Source organism: Bufo gargarizans, chromosome 9 (assembly GCF_014858855.1).
Source record: "Bufo gargarizans isolate SCDJY-AF-19 chromosome 9, ASM1485885v1, whole genome shotgun sequence".
Classification (NCBI taxonomy): Eukaryota; Metazoa; Chordata; class Amphibia; order Anura; family Bufonidae; genus Bufo; species Bufo gargarizans.
The window spans coordinates 6,505,006-6,520,382 of NC_058088.1; the positions used below are offsets into that span (position 1 = coordinate 6,505,006).

A 15,377-nucleotide genomic window follows, 5' to 3' on the forward strand; every position below is an offset into this window, starting at 1 on the left:
AGAAACCGAGTTAAAGTCAGAGAATTTATGCATGATGCTCTTCGGCGTTGATTTATCGAAGGTATTTAAGAGCTGCGGAGGCTGTGTAGACATAAAAGCGCCAGGCTCTGCTCCCGGACCTCACTCAGATGTGATGACAATTGCTCTCTATGGTGGAAAGCGCTAAAATATACATGGGTCATAAATGCCTGGATTCTGAGGTTATAACACCTGTCACTGCAATTTATATCATTGTATAAAGCTCCATCAAGATCAGCAGCACCTGGAGAAGCTCCCCGCACATCCACCCATCGGGGGGAGCACCTATTAATACAGAAGATGTCAGGCCTGGAAATCCGTGTGGGATCCGGCTCCTGCTGCATCCTGGGATATCTGCCTACTGCTTTTTCATTAAAGATCGCAGGCATTAAATACGGCTTTGCTGTTCACGATTTACATCTTAATTAATTAGCAGCTCTTGTAGAAACAATTGCTTTACATTCTCCCGATGTATTCGAGGGTGAGAATCCCAGCAGACGAAATTTGCCTTGTTATGATCATCATTATCGAAAGGCCTAAAGAGCAATCACTGTCAGAGGGATCTGCAGCCAGACATTACTTACGTGTCTTATAGGCCCCATCCGCCAGATTTATGGTCCTACAGAGGTTCTCCGGATGTTTAAGCGATAGCCTAAGCTTAGGTTTGATCTCGGAGCCTCCTGCAATCAGCACTCATTGTGTGTTTCCAGGCACACTGGCACAGCGCCATGCATAGTGTTGTGGCAGTTCAGGATACTGCAGATTAGCTCATTCCGGAAGGGGGGGGGGGGGGGTAGCTGCAGTACTAAGCTTAGCCACAACACCATAGGTGGCGTTGTGTCTGGACAAGCAACGGCACATTGTGAACCCTTCATTCGGAGAGGGTTGGATGCTCGCCTATCGTGTAGTAATAGAAACATAGAAACATAGAATGTGTCGGCAGATAAGAACCATTTGGCCCATCTAGTCTGCCCAATATATCTGAATCCTATGAATAGCCCCGGCCCTATCTTATATGGGCTAATGGGCTAGGAACCCAGGAAAATACTAGCTAAAGGGGTTGTGTCATAAAGCATATTCTACAAATCATTTGCTGCAATGCATGGGATTAAATGCTTCAAAGCTTAAAGGGGTTGTCCCACGAAAAGTTTTCAAACCAGCGCCTAGATCTGAATACTTTTGCAATTGCATGTAATAAAAAATTGAGTTTAGCCAGTGAGCTATTTAACAAAATCTATGTGTATAGCGCCACCTGCTGTTTGTTATTTTCCTTATTTGTTTTGTCCATCTTACTAAGACTACTTTCCCACTAGCGTTAATGTTTTCCGGTATTGAGCTTCCGTTTTGTCCCCATTCATTGTCAATAGGGACAAAACGTAACTGAACAGAACGGAATGCTCCAAAATGCATTCTGTTCCGTTCTCATACCGGAGTGCAAACTGCAGCATGCTACGGTTTGCTCTCCGTCCTGGGATGCGGAGCAAGACGGATCCGTCATGACCCACAATGCAAGTCAATGGGGACGGATCTGTTTTCTCTGACACAATAGAAAACGGATCTGCCCCCCATTGACTGTCAATGGAGTTCATGATGGATCCGTCTTGGCAATGTTAAAGAAAATCCAACCAGATCTGTTCATAACAGATGCAGACGGTTGTATTATCAGTAACGGAAGCGTTTTTGCTGCACCCTGCCGGATCCAACAAAAACACTACTGAGAAAGTAGCCTAAGCTGGTCGAACGTGCTCAGTTTTCATCTTCAAATGGCACCAGCCCTATGTTCTGTTAGAAGGTGTGACGGTCAGTGATCAGTTTGCAGTGTTCGCCAGCGAACACATGCGGGCTGCCATCTTTAGTAAGGTAGACTCACCCGTCCGGCGATGCACAGGTAAGCCCTTACCTGTGGCGGGAGCAGGTCTGAAATCAAACGCAGTCACAGGGAGCAGGCAGTTCCGAGAACAGCCGCCAGGGGCCTTCATCGGGCTGTTCTCGGAACTGCCTGCTCCCGGTGACTGCGTTTGATTTCAGACTGGGTCCTGGCACAGGTAAGGGCTTACCTGAGCATCGCCGGACGGCTGAGTCTACCTTACTAAAGATCCGTAAAAATCATGCGGATGTCTGAATGGAGCCTTACAGGGGGGGTGATCAGTGACAGGGGGGTGATCACCCTGATCACCCCCTGTCATTGATAACCCCCCTGTAAGGCTCCATTCAGACGTCCGCATGTGTTTTGTGGATCCGATCCATGTATCCATGGATCCGTAAAAATCATGCGGATGTCTGAATGGAGCCTTACAGGGGGGGTGATCAGTGACAGGGGGGTGATCACCCTGATCACCCCCTGTCATTGATAACCCCCCTGTAAGGCTCCATTCAGACGTCCGCATGTGTTTTGTGGATATGATCCATGTATCCATGGATCCGTAAAAAATCATGCGGATGTCTGAATGGAGCCTTACAGGGGGGGTGATCAGTGACAGGGGGGTGATCACCCTGATCACCCCCTGTCATTGATAACCCCCCTGTAAGGCTCCATTCAGACGTCCGCATGTGTTTTGTGGATCCGATCCATGTATCCGTAAAAAATCATGCAGATGTCTGAATGGAGCCTTACAGGGGGGGTGATCAGTGACAGGGGGGTGATCACCCTTATCACCCCCTGTCATTGATAACCCCCCTGTAAGGCTCCATTCAGACGTCCGCATGTGTTTTGTGGATCCGATCCATGTATCCATGGATCCGTAAAAAATCATGCGGATGTCTGAATGGAGCCTTACAGGGGGGGTGATCAGTGACAGGGGGTGATCACCCTGATCACCCCCTGTCATTGATAACCCCCCTGTAAGGCTCCATTCAGACGTCCGCATGTGTTTTGTGGATCCGATCCATGTATCCATGGATCCGTAAAAATCATGCAGATGTCTGAATGGAGCCTTACAAGGGGGGTGATCAGTGACAGGGGGGTGATCACCCTGATCACCCCCTGTCATTGATAACCCCCCTGTAAGGCTCCATTCAGACGTCCGCATGTGTTTTGCGGATCCGATCCATGGATCCGTAAAAATTATACGGACGTCTGAATGGAGCCTTACCAGGGGGGTGATCAATGACAGGGGGGTGATCCGGGAGTCTATATGGGTGATTACTAGGGATGAGCGAACTCGAACTGTATAGTTCGGGTTCGTACCGAATTTTGGGGTGTCCGTGACACGGACCCGAACCCGGACATTTTCGTAAAAGTCCGGGTTCGGGTTCGGTGTTCGTCACTTTCTTCGCGCTTTTGTGACGCTTTCTTGGCGCTTTTTGAAAGGCTGCAAAGCAGCCAATCAACAAGCGTCATACTACTTGCCCCAAGAGGCCATCACAGCCATGCCTACTATTGGCATGGCTGTGATTGGCCAGAGCACCATGTGACCCAGCCTCTATTTAAGCTGGAGTCACATAGCGCCGCCCGTCACTCTGCTCTGATTAGCGTAGGGAGAGGTTGCGGCTGCGACAGTAGGGCGAGATTAGGCAGATTAACTCCTCCAAAGGACTTGATTAACTGATCGATCTGCAGCTGTGGATCATTGAGCTGCTGATCCTCAATTGCTCACTGTTTTTAGGCTGCCCAGACCGTTTGTCAGTCACATTTTTCTGGGGTGATCGGCGGCCATTTTGTGTCTTGTGGTGCGCCAGCACAAGCTGCGACCAAGTGCATTTAACCCTCAATGGTGTGGTTGTTTTTTGGCTAAAGCCTACATCAGGGTGAAGCTGTCACACCAAGTGCATTTAACCAGCAATAGTCTGTTCATTTTTTGGCCATATACAAAATCAGGGGCAAGCTGCGCCTGTCACCAAGTGCATTTAACCCTCAATGGTGTGGTTGTTTTTTGGCTAAAGCCTACATCAGGGTGAAGCTGTCACACCAAGTGCATTTAACCAGCAATAGTCTGTTCATTTTTTGGCCATATACTAAATCAGGGGCAAGCTGCGCCTGTCACCAAGTGCATTTAACCCTCAATGGTGTGGTTGTTTTTTGGCTAAAGCCTACATCAGGGTGAAGCTGTCACACCAAGTGCATTTAACCAGCAATAGTCTGTTTATTTTTTGGCCATATCCCAGTCTAATTCTGTCACTAAATCCATACCGGTCACCCAGCGCCTAAATACTAGGCCTCAAATTTATATCCCGCTAAATCTGTCCTTAGTGCTGTAGCTGGGCGAGTTATTTAGTGTCCGTTCAAGCACATTTCTTGTTCTGGGTTGAAATACAATTCCCAATTTAGCAATTTCATAATTTAGTGGTTTCTGCTATATCAGAGCTATTTGAAATCTATCCCTAAAAGGGTATATAATATTCAAGGTGCACATTGGGTCATTCAGAATAACTTCACACACACCCGCTACTGTGTATTTCCAAGTCTAATTCTGGCACTAAACCCATACCTGTCACCCAGCGCCTAAAAACTAGGCCTCAAATTTATATCCCGCTAAATCTGTCCTTAGTGCTGTAGCTGGGCGAGTTATTTAGTGTCCGTTCAAGCACATTTCTTGTTCTGGGTTGAAATACAATTCCCAATTTAGCAATTTCATAATTTAGTGGTTTCTGCTATATCAGAGCTATTTGAAATCTATCCCTAAAAGGGTATATAATATTCAAGGTGCACATTGGGTCATTCAGAATAACTTCACACACACCCGCTACTGTGTATTTCCAAGTCTAATTCTGGCACTAAACCCATACCTGTCACCCAGCGCCTAAATACTAGGCCTCAAATTTATATCCCGCTAAATCTGTCCCTAGTGCTGTAGCTGGGCGAGTTATTTAGTGTCCGTTCAAGCACATTTCTTGTTCTGGGTTGAAATACAATTCCCAATTTAGCAATTTCATAATTTAGTGGTTTCTGCTATATCAGAGCTATTTGAAATCTATCCCTAAAAGGGTATATAATATTCAAGGTGCACATAGGGTCATTCAGAATAACTTCACACACCCGCTACTGTGCATTTCCAAATCTAATTCTGTCACTAAACCCATACCTGTCACCCAGCGCCTAAATACTAGGCCTCAAATTTATATCCCGCTAAATCTCTCGTTACCGCTGTCCTGTTGTGGCTGGGAAAGTTATTTAGTGTCCGTCAAAGCACATTTCTTGTTCTGGGTTGAAATACAATTCCCAATTTAGCAATTTCATAATTTAGTGGTTTCTGCTATATCAGAGCTATTTGAAATCTATCCCTAAAAGGGTATATAATATTCAAGGTGCACATTGGGTCATTCAGAATAACTTCACACACACCCGCTACTGTGTATTTCCAAGTCTAATTCTGGCACTAAACCCATACCTGTCACCCAGCGCCTAAATACTAGGCCTCAAATTTATATCCCGCTAAATCTGTCCCTAGTGCTGTAGCTGGGCGAGTTATTTAGTGTCCGTTCAAGCACATTTCTTGTTCTGGGTTGAAATACAATTCCCAATTTAGCAATTTCATAATTTAGTGGTTTCTGCTATATCAGAGCTATTTGAAATCTATCCCTAAAAGGGTATATAATATTCAAGGTGCACATAGGGTCATTCAGAATAACTTCACACACACCCGCTACTGTGCATTTCCAAATCTAATTCTGTCACTAAACCCATACCTGTCACCCAGCGCCTAAATACTAGGCCTCAAATTTATATCCCGCTAAATCTCTTGTTACCGCTGTCCTGTTGTGGCTGGGAAAGTTATTTAGTGTCCGTCAAAGCACATTTTTTGTTCTGGGTTGAAATACAATTCCCAATTTAGCAATTTCATAATTTAGTCGTTTCTGCTATATCAGAGCTATTTGAAATCTATCCCTAAAAGGGTAGATCATATTGAAGGTGCACATAGGGTCATTCAGAATAACTTCACACACATGCTTCTGTGCATTTCCAAGTCTAATTCTGTCACTAAATCCATACCGGTCACCCAGCGCCTAAATACTAGGCCTCAAATTTATATCCCGCTGAATTTGAATACAATACATTGGGCCAAATAATATATTTGTTGTTGTGGTGAACCATAACAATGAGAAAAACATCTAGTAAGGGACGCGGACGTGGACATGGTCGTGGTGGTGTTAGTGGACCCTCTGGTGCTGGGAGAGGACGTGGCCGTTCTGCCACATCCACACGTCCTAGTGTACCAACTACCTCAGGTCCCAGTAGCCGCCAGAATTTACAGCGATATATGGTGGGGCCCAATGCCGTTCTAAGGATGGTAAGGCCTGAGCAGGTACAGGCATTAGTCAATTGGGTGGCCGACAGTGGATCCAGCACGTTCACATTATCTCCCACCCAGTCTTCTGCAGAAAGCGCACAGATGGCGCCTGAAAACCAACCCCATCAGTCTGTCACATCACCCCCATGCATACCAGGGAAACTGTCTCAGCCTCAAGTTATGCAGCAGTCTCTTATGCTGTTTGAAGACTCCGCTGGCAGGGTTTCCCAAGGGCATCCACCTAGCCCTTCCCCAGCGGTGAAAGACATAGAATGCACTGACGCACAACCACTTATGTTTCCTGATGATGAGGACATGGGAATACCACCTCAGCATGTCTCTGATGATGACGAAACACAGGTGCCAACTGCTGCGTCTTTCTGCAGTGGACAAGCTGACGTTCATAAAAATGAACCAGGCATGGATCCCACAGGACCTGTCCGTCCCTTGTCCAGATTAGACATTAACTACCTCCCCATAACCATATATTATTGGACTCCAGGGCACTTCCTCATTCAATCCTATTTTTATTTTCATTTTACCATTATATTGCGAGGCTACCCAAAGTTGAATGAACCTCTCCTCTGCCTGTGTGCTAGGCCTAAATATATGCCAATGGACTGTTGCAGTGGTGGCTGACGTGAAGCCTCATTCTCTGCTATGACATGCAGACTGATTCTCTGCTGACATGAAGACAGATTCTCTGTTACGGGACCTCTCTGCTCTGCCTGTGTGCTAGGCCTAAATATATGCCAATGGACTGTTGCAGTGGTGGCTGACGTGAAGCCTCATTCTCTGCTATGACATGCAGACTGATTCTCTGCTGACATGAAGCCAGATTGTCTGTTACGGGACCTCTCTGCTCTGCCTGTGTGCTAGGCCTAAATATATGCCAATGGACTGTTGCAGTGGTGGCTGACGTGAAGCCTGATTCTCTGCTATGACATGCAGACTGATTCTCTGCTGACATGAAGCCAGATTGTCTGTTACGGGACCTCTCTGCTCTGCCTGTGTGCTAGGCCTAAATATATGCCAATGGACTGTTGCAGTGGTGGGTGACGTGAAGCCTCATTCTCTGCTATGACATGCAGACTGATTCTCTGCTGACATGAAGACAGATTCTCTGTTACGGGACCTCCCTCCTCTGCCTGGGTGCTGGGCCTAAATATATGCCAATGGACTGTTGCAGTGGTGGCTGACATGAAGCCTGATTCTCTGCTATGACATGCAGACTAATTCTCTGCTGACATGAAGCCAGATTGTCTGTTACGGGACCTCTCTCCTCTGCCTGGGTGCTGGGCCTAAATTTATGACAATGGACTGTTGCAGTGGTGGCTGACGTGAAGCCTGATTCTCTGCTATGACATGCAGACTGATTCTCTGCTGACATGAAGCCAGATTGTCTGTTACGGGACCTCTCTGCTCTGCCTGTGTGCTAGGCCTAAATATATGCCAATGGACTGTTGCAGTGGTGGCTGACGTGAAGCCTCATTCTCTGCTATGACATGCAGACTGATTCTCTGCTGACATGAAGCCAGATTGTCTGTTACGGGACCTCTCTGCTCTGCCTGTGTGCTAGGCCTAAATATATGCCAATGGACTGTTGCAGTGGTGGGTGACGTGAAGCCTCATTCTCTGCTATGACATGCAGACTGATTCTCTGCTGACATGAAGCCAGATTCTCTGTTACGGGACCTCTCTCCTCTGCCTGTGTGTGTGCTGGGCCTAAATATATGCCAATGGACTGTTGCAGTGGTGGCTGACGTGAAGCCTGATTCTCTGCTATGACATGCAGACTGATTCTCTGCTGACATGAAGCCAGATTGTCTGTTACGGGACCTCTCTCCTCTGCCTGTGTGTGTGCTGGGCCTAAATATATGCCAATGGACTGTTGCAGTGGTGGCTGACGTGAAGCCTCATTCTCTGCTATGACATGCAGACTAATTCTCTGCTGACATGAAGACAGATTCTCTGTTACGGGACCTCTCTCCTCTGCCTGGGTGCCGGGGCCTAAATATCTGAGAATGGACTGTTCCAGTGGTGGGTGACGGGAAGCCAGATTCTCTGCTATGGAACCTCTCTCCAATTGATTTTGGTTAATTTTTATTTATTTAATTTTTATTTTAATTCATTTCCCTATCCACATTTGTTTGCAGGGGATTTACCTACATGTTGCTGCCTTTTGCAGCCCTCTAGCTCTTTCCTGGGCTGTTTTACAGCCTTTTTAGTGCCGAAAAGTTCGGGTCCCCATTGACTTCAATGGGGTTCGGGTTCGGGACGAAGTTCGGATCGGGTTCGGATCCCGAACCCGAACATTTCCGGGATGTTCGGCCGAACTTCTCGAACCCGAACATCCAGGTGTTCGCTCAACTCTAGTGATTACCCCCCTGTCATTGATCACCCCCCTGTCATTGATCACCCCCCCTGTCATTGATCACCCCCCTGTCATTGATCACCCTCCCCCCCCCCGTAAGGCTCCATTCAGACATTTTTTTTGGCACAAGTTAGCGGAAATTTTTTGTTTGTTTTTGTTTTTGTTTTTTCTTACTAAGTCTCATATTCCACTAACTTGTGTCAAAAAATAAAATCTCACATGGACGCACCATACCCCTCACGGAATCCAAATGCGTAAACATTTTTAGACATTTATATTCCAGACTTCTTCTCACGCTTTAGGGCCCCTAAAAAGCCAGGGCAGTATAAATACCCCACATGTGACCCCATTTCGGAAAGAAGACACCCCAAGGTATTTGCTGAGGGGCATATTGAGTCCATGAAAGATTGAAATTTTTGTCCTAAGTTAGCGGAAAGTGAGACTTTGTGAGAAAAAAACCAAAAAAATCAATTTCCGCTAACTTATGCAAAAAATAAAAAATTTCTATGAACTCGCCAGGCCCCTCATTGGATACCTTGGGGTGTCTTCTTTCCCTGGCTTTTTAGGGGCCCGAAAGTGTGAGAAGAAGTCTGGGATCCAAATGTCTAAAAATGGAATATGAGACTTTGTAAGGAAAAAAGAGAAAAAAAAACTCATCATTTTCCGCTAACTTGTGACAAAAAATAAAAAATTCTAGGAACTCGCCATGCCCCTCACGGAATACCTTGGGGTGTCTTCTTTCCAAAATGGGGTCACTTGTGGCGTAGTTATAGTGCCCTGGCAATTTAGGGGCCCAAATGTGTGAGAAGTACCTTGCAATCAAAATGTGTAAAAAATGGCCTGCAAAATCTGAAAGGTGCACTTTGGAATATGTGCCCCTTTGCCCACCTTGGCAGCAAAAAAGTGTGACACATCTGGTATCGCCGTACTCAGGAGAAGTTGGGGAATGTGTTTTGGGGTGTCATTTTACATATGCCCATGCTGGGTGAGAGAAATATCTTGGCAAAAGACAACTTTTCCCATTTTTTTATACAAAGTTGGCATTTGACCAAGATATTTTTCTCACCCAGCATGGGTATATGTAAAATGACACCCCAAAACACATTCCCCAACTTCTCCTGAGTACGGCGATACCAGATGTGTCACACTTTTTTGCTGCCAAGGTGGGCAAAGGGGCACATATTCCAAAGTGCACCTTTTGGATTTCACCGGTCATTTTTTACACATTTTGATTGCAAAGTTCTTCTCACACATTTGGGCCCCTAAATTGCCAGGGCAGTATAACTACCCCACAAGTGACCCAATTTGGAAAGAAGACACCCCAAGGTATTCTGTGAGGGGCATGGCGAGTTCCTAGAATTTTTTATTTTTTGTCGCAAGTTAGTGGAATATGAGACTTTGTAAGAAAAAATAAAAAAATAAAAATCATCATCATTTTCCGCTAACTTGTGACAAAAAATAAAAAGTTCTATGAACTCACTATGCCCATCAGCGAATACCTTAGGGTGTCTACTTTCCGAAATGGGGTCATTTGTGGGGGTTTTCTACTGTCTGGGCATTGTAGAACCTCAGGAATCATGACAGGTGCTCAGAAAGTCAGAGCTGTTTCAAAAAGCGGAAATTCACATTTTTGTACCATAGTTTGTAAATGCTATAACTTTTACCCAAACCATTTTTTTTTTGCCCAAACATTTTTTTTTTATCAAAGACATGTAGAACAATAAATTTGGCGAAAAATTTATATATGGATGTCGTTTTTTTTGCAAAATTTTACAGCTGAAAGTGAAAAATGTCATTTTTTTGCAAAAAAATCGTTACATTTTGATTAATAACAAAAAAAGTAAAAATGTCAGCAGCAATAAAATACCACCAAATGAAAGCTCCATTAGTGAGAAGAAAAGGAGGTAAAATTCATTTGGGTGGTAAGTTGCATGACCGAGCGATAAACGGTGAAAGGAGTGTAGTGCCGAAGTGTAAAAAGTGCTCTGGTCATGAAGGGGGTTTCACCTAGCGGGGCTGAAGTGGTTAAGTGAGTGTCACGGTGCTCCTACCTGGATACGGCAGGACCCCGGACATTGGCTCTGAAGCAGACAAATAGGGGGGAATAGTTGAGTCCAGACCTTGTCATGCAGTTGAATAGCAGCTTTACTTTGGTAAACTTTAATCAGACACAATCTTCAAACTTTGTCTTGGTCCTAGCAGTCTTTAGCATTAAAACTCTGGCAGGCAAACTCAACTCTGCTACACCTGTTGCTCACTGGCTCTGCTGTACTGACAGGCTTGATGTGTGACTTAGCTTCTTCTTTATGCTGCAACTTCTCTCTTTGTAGTCTGTCTCTAGAATAGGCCAGGGAACTCTCCTCCTGGCTCCTAAGGCTCTAAGCTGTGGCCTCCACATCCAGCAGAGCTGAAGGTGCTCTAGCTGGCTTGGCCTGGGCACGTCTAGCAGAGACGTGTCCAGCACACCCTCCCTTGTCAGGGGGTAAGCTCTTACTGCTCCTAGAAACTGGTCCCCACCTTTCCTGCAGGAAGTGGGACTCACCCACTCCTCCACAGAGGGGGGTTAGAATGGAATGGAAGGTTCCATTCTACCTAACTGTAGCTCTGCCATATTTGCTGCTACCTACTGGTAAACCAGGCACATTATACTTGAACGTTACAAACAGATTAGGAATGAACAGTGTGGAGGACTTGGAATAAATGCATAAGATGACATTATATTAGCACATTAAAGACAGTAGCGGGGTGAAGAAGTGGTAATGCCACTCTGGGGCATTACACATCTGTCATGGGATAACTGCTTATTTTTTTTTAATCAAATCTTTTTATTGAAGATCACAATTTTATTTTATTTTTTTTGTCATGTGAACAAAAGTAACAACACACATAAACCCACCCTGAACCCCCCCCCCCCCTTCCCCAGCCCCCAAGTCCAGGTGCAGTCCATTTCCGAAAAAGTCCACAGCATGTAGCAGAATGCAATCCAATACACATTCAAACCACAAGCACATCAGCTCATACCTATTGCGTTATAAAGTACATTATATCCATTTTCTTTTATTAATGCCTATGACTTCCACTCCCCTTTCCATTCTCAATCCTTCGTACTAAACAGTAAGATGAAAGTGTTCAATCCACGTATACCATATTTTGTTAAACTTTTTGTTATTCCCCCTCTTTTGATAAACATAACTCTCAAGTTGCACCAAGGTGTGTGTCGTTGTTATTAATTCACTTAACTCCGGTGGATCTTGAGCTATCCAACGGGACGCTATCCTCTTCCTAGCCTGATATAGAATGCGCTGAATTGCCAGCTTAACCTCTCTGGATCCTGACACTCCTCCAACATATCCCAAAATACATGAAATAGGAGAACATTCAATCGTAATCTTATAAACCTTCACAATGAGATTTACCACCTCCCTCCAATATCTACGTAGACGCGGACAGTTCCACATTAAGTGTATTAAGTCAGCCGACGAAGCCCCACATCTCGGACATGTATCATGTAATCAATCCTATTCTATATAACATTTTCGGCGTCCTATACACCCTGTGAAGCAGCAGCAATTGCGAAACTCTATGAGCCTCACTCACCGCTATATCAGGAAAATCAGCTAGCACCTTCTCCCATTGATCTTCCTTCAGTCCTGGTATATCTTTTTCCCATTTTCCGAACAGTTGTAACGGATTTTTTTTATGCATGGCTTCCATTAGGCTAAGGTAATGCAGCGATATCACTCCCCCAAAGCCGCCACCAGTGGCCGTGAGGTCTATAATCGGGTGCTTCTGGGCAGGCATCAATTTCTCCTGTCGCTCCTGCACTTGTATGGCATGTCTCACTTGTAAGAATACATAAAAGAGAGACTTGGGCAGATTGAACTCCTGCTGTAATGTAGAGAAATCCTTGAGGGATGTGTCTCCAAACAATTGACACAACCTGTCCAAGCCAAACTTCCTCCATGTCTTAACACTTGAAACCTTATTGAGTTCAGCATACATGATATTCGGCCAAATTGGAGTAAACTTCGTATATCCTTCAATTCCTGCCATTTTCCTGGTTTTCCACCACACCCTATGCATTAAATCCAATAGCCCATATTTCTTCCCAATCTCTTTAAAAGCACCATCCTCCAGTGCTGACAGGAGACACCTTCTGTTAAGCAAGTGCTTTACTATTGTACCTGTCTTATTCACCGTTTCTTCCTCGCCCCAGCCCCTCATGTGCTGCATTTGGGCCGCCAGAAAGTAAGCTAAGGGGTCAGGGACACTCAGTCCTCCCTGGGTCTTAGACCTACACAGGGTACTCAATTTAATCTGAGGAATCCCCTTCTTCCAGATCAAGTCTCTAAAGATTGCATTGATAGTATAGAACATACCTAACGGAATCCCCATGGGGGCGTTGTGCAGCACATAAAGGAGCTGGGGCATAAGAATCATTTTAAGCAGGTTTGTTCTGCCAACCATAGATAAAGGCAATTTCGACCATGCCTGTACTTTCTTCCTGAACTTATCCAGTAACGGCATTACGTTCAGATCTATAAAATCCCTATTATTCCTGGAGATCTGAATCCCCAAATATTTAAAACCCGACACTACCTGCAGCCCACCTGCCGAAACAGGATCTACCGCCATACCATCAGTAAGCGGCATTAGGACCGACTTTGACCAGTTAATTCTTAGACCCGATATGTGTCCAAATCCGTTAATAATTTCCATAGCAGCCGGTAGGGACGTTTCCCATTCATCTAAAAACATGAGCAAATCATCCGCGTATAATGCTACTTTTTCAGTTGCCAACCCATATGCAATTCATTTGACCTCCGTTGATAAACGTAAAGCCTCCGCCAAAGGCTCAATTGCCATCGCAAACAATAGCGGTGACAACGGACACCCCTGTTGGGTACCCCTCTTCAAATTGAATGGGTCAGAAAGGCATCCATTCACCAGTATTCTAGCCGTAGGGCCAGCGTACATCATTTTGATCCAGTCAATAAATACCGATCCCACCCCCATCTTTTCCAGTACAGGAACAAGTACTGCCATTCCACGCTGTCGAATGCTTTGGCCGCGTCAAGAGACGCGACCGCCGCATTCAAGGCGTGGACCTGGCCCACCTGAATATTCAGAAAGAGTCTCCTGATGTTTATCGCGGTCGACATGTTTGGCATAAAACCTGCCTGGTCCTTGTGTATGAGTGAGGCAATAACCGAGTTAAGACGGTTAGCCAATATTTTGGCCAGCAACTTAATATCCGCCTGCAACAATGAAATTGGCCTATATGACTATGCCTCCACCGGATCTTTACCTGGCTTTGGTATAACAACTATAATCACCTCGTTCATTGTATTAGGCAATTTACCTGTCAGTTGGGCCTCATTAAGTACTTCCAATAGCTGGGGCAGTAAAATTGGGGGCAAATTGTTTATAAATCTCAGCAGGTAGGCCATCACTCCCTGGAGCTTTATTGTTAGCCATGTCTCCCAGCGCCACTTCTAATTCTCTCAAAGTGAAGGGACTATCTAGGAGTGTCCTTTGGTCCTGATCTAGAGTAGGTAATCGTAAGGGATGGAGGAAATTTCGAATGTCGGTTTCCGTAGCTACAGTTTTAGAAGAGTATAGGTTCTTATAGAACCCTAACAATACCTGGGATGTTTTTTCTGTGGTAACCTGCACCATACCGTCCGTGTCACGCATCGCAGCCACGTAATTAGACCTCTGTTGGGCCCTAGTAATCAGAGCCAACAGCCTGCCAGCCTTCTCCCCCTCTTCATAATACGTTTGTTTCAAGAAGAACCGCCTATTACGGGCATTCCGGAGCAGGCGTTCATCTAACTGCTGCTGCGCCTCTTTTCACTGAGTTTCAAGCTCTGGGTCTAGGGTCTTCTTTATAATTATTCTCGGCTCTCTCCACCGCTAGGAGTAACTGTTTGGTTAGAGCATTATTCTCTTTTTTCCGCCCACTAATTTTAGCAGCCAGTATCCCTCGCAGATAGGCCTTCATCGTATCCCATACTACTATCTTACTGGCAGAGGGAAGGTTTCGTTCAAAAAACTCAGTTAGATCATCCTTTACATCTGACAGATCAGCTAGGATATTCAGCCAGAAGGGATTGAACTTCCATTGAGTAGTTCTGTGCGACACAGGCGGCAACAACTGGAAGGTCGCCATAATCGGTGAGTGATCAGAAATTTGTCTTGGTAAGTATCTAATGTCATGCAGTAAATAGCCCATTTCTTCATTGCCCAGAATGAAATCAATTCTGGACAAGGAACCAAATGTGCTGGAGCGACAGGAGAACCGCCTAATGTCAGGGTACCTCAACCTCCAGAAATCCAGAATGGCTGCTTCCTGTAGTAATCGGCCGAAGGGAGTGAGATCACTGCTGACAACCTGTGGGGAAGCCCAGAATTTATCCATTGATAAGTTAGGTATGTTGTTAAAATCTCCCATCATTAAAGTAGGTACATTAGGTCTTTCTGCTATCAGAGCAATTAACTGTTTCATCACCTGTGGGGAATATGGTGGAGCGATATAGACACCAATAATGACACATTCAACTGAGTATAGGGAGCCATGCAGATACACATATCTGCCCTCTCTATCAATTTTCTGGGAGAAACAGGTGAATGCAATAGACCTGTGTATCAGGATGCTCACCCCTCTTGCGTAAGCAGAATAGGTGGCATGGAAGCAGTGACCAGCCCATCTCGGTGTAAGAATGCCAGTTTGGTCTGGCAGTAAGTGAGTCTCTTGG

At 45.3% G+C, this 15,377-nt stretch overlaps 1 protein-coding gene across 1 annotated transcript in view; it reads right to left on the minus strand.

The window, feature by feature from the left end:
- The window catches only part of LOC122946558 (SWI/SNF-related matrix-associated actin-dependent regulator of chromatin subfamily A member 5-like), a 140,827-nt gene extending 126,036 nt beyond the window's left edge, over window positions 1-14,791 (minus strand). Inside the window, exon 1 of the mRNA XM_044306276.1 lies at window positions 14,647-14,791. Coding sequence (XP_044162211.1) covers window positions 14,647-14,791 — 145 coding nt within the window. The remainder of the gene's footprint in view (window positions 1-14,646) is intronic.
- Between the last annotated feature and the right edge of the window lie 586 nt (window positions 14,792-15,377).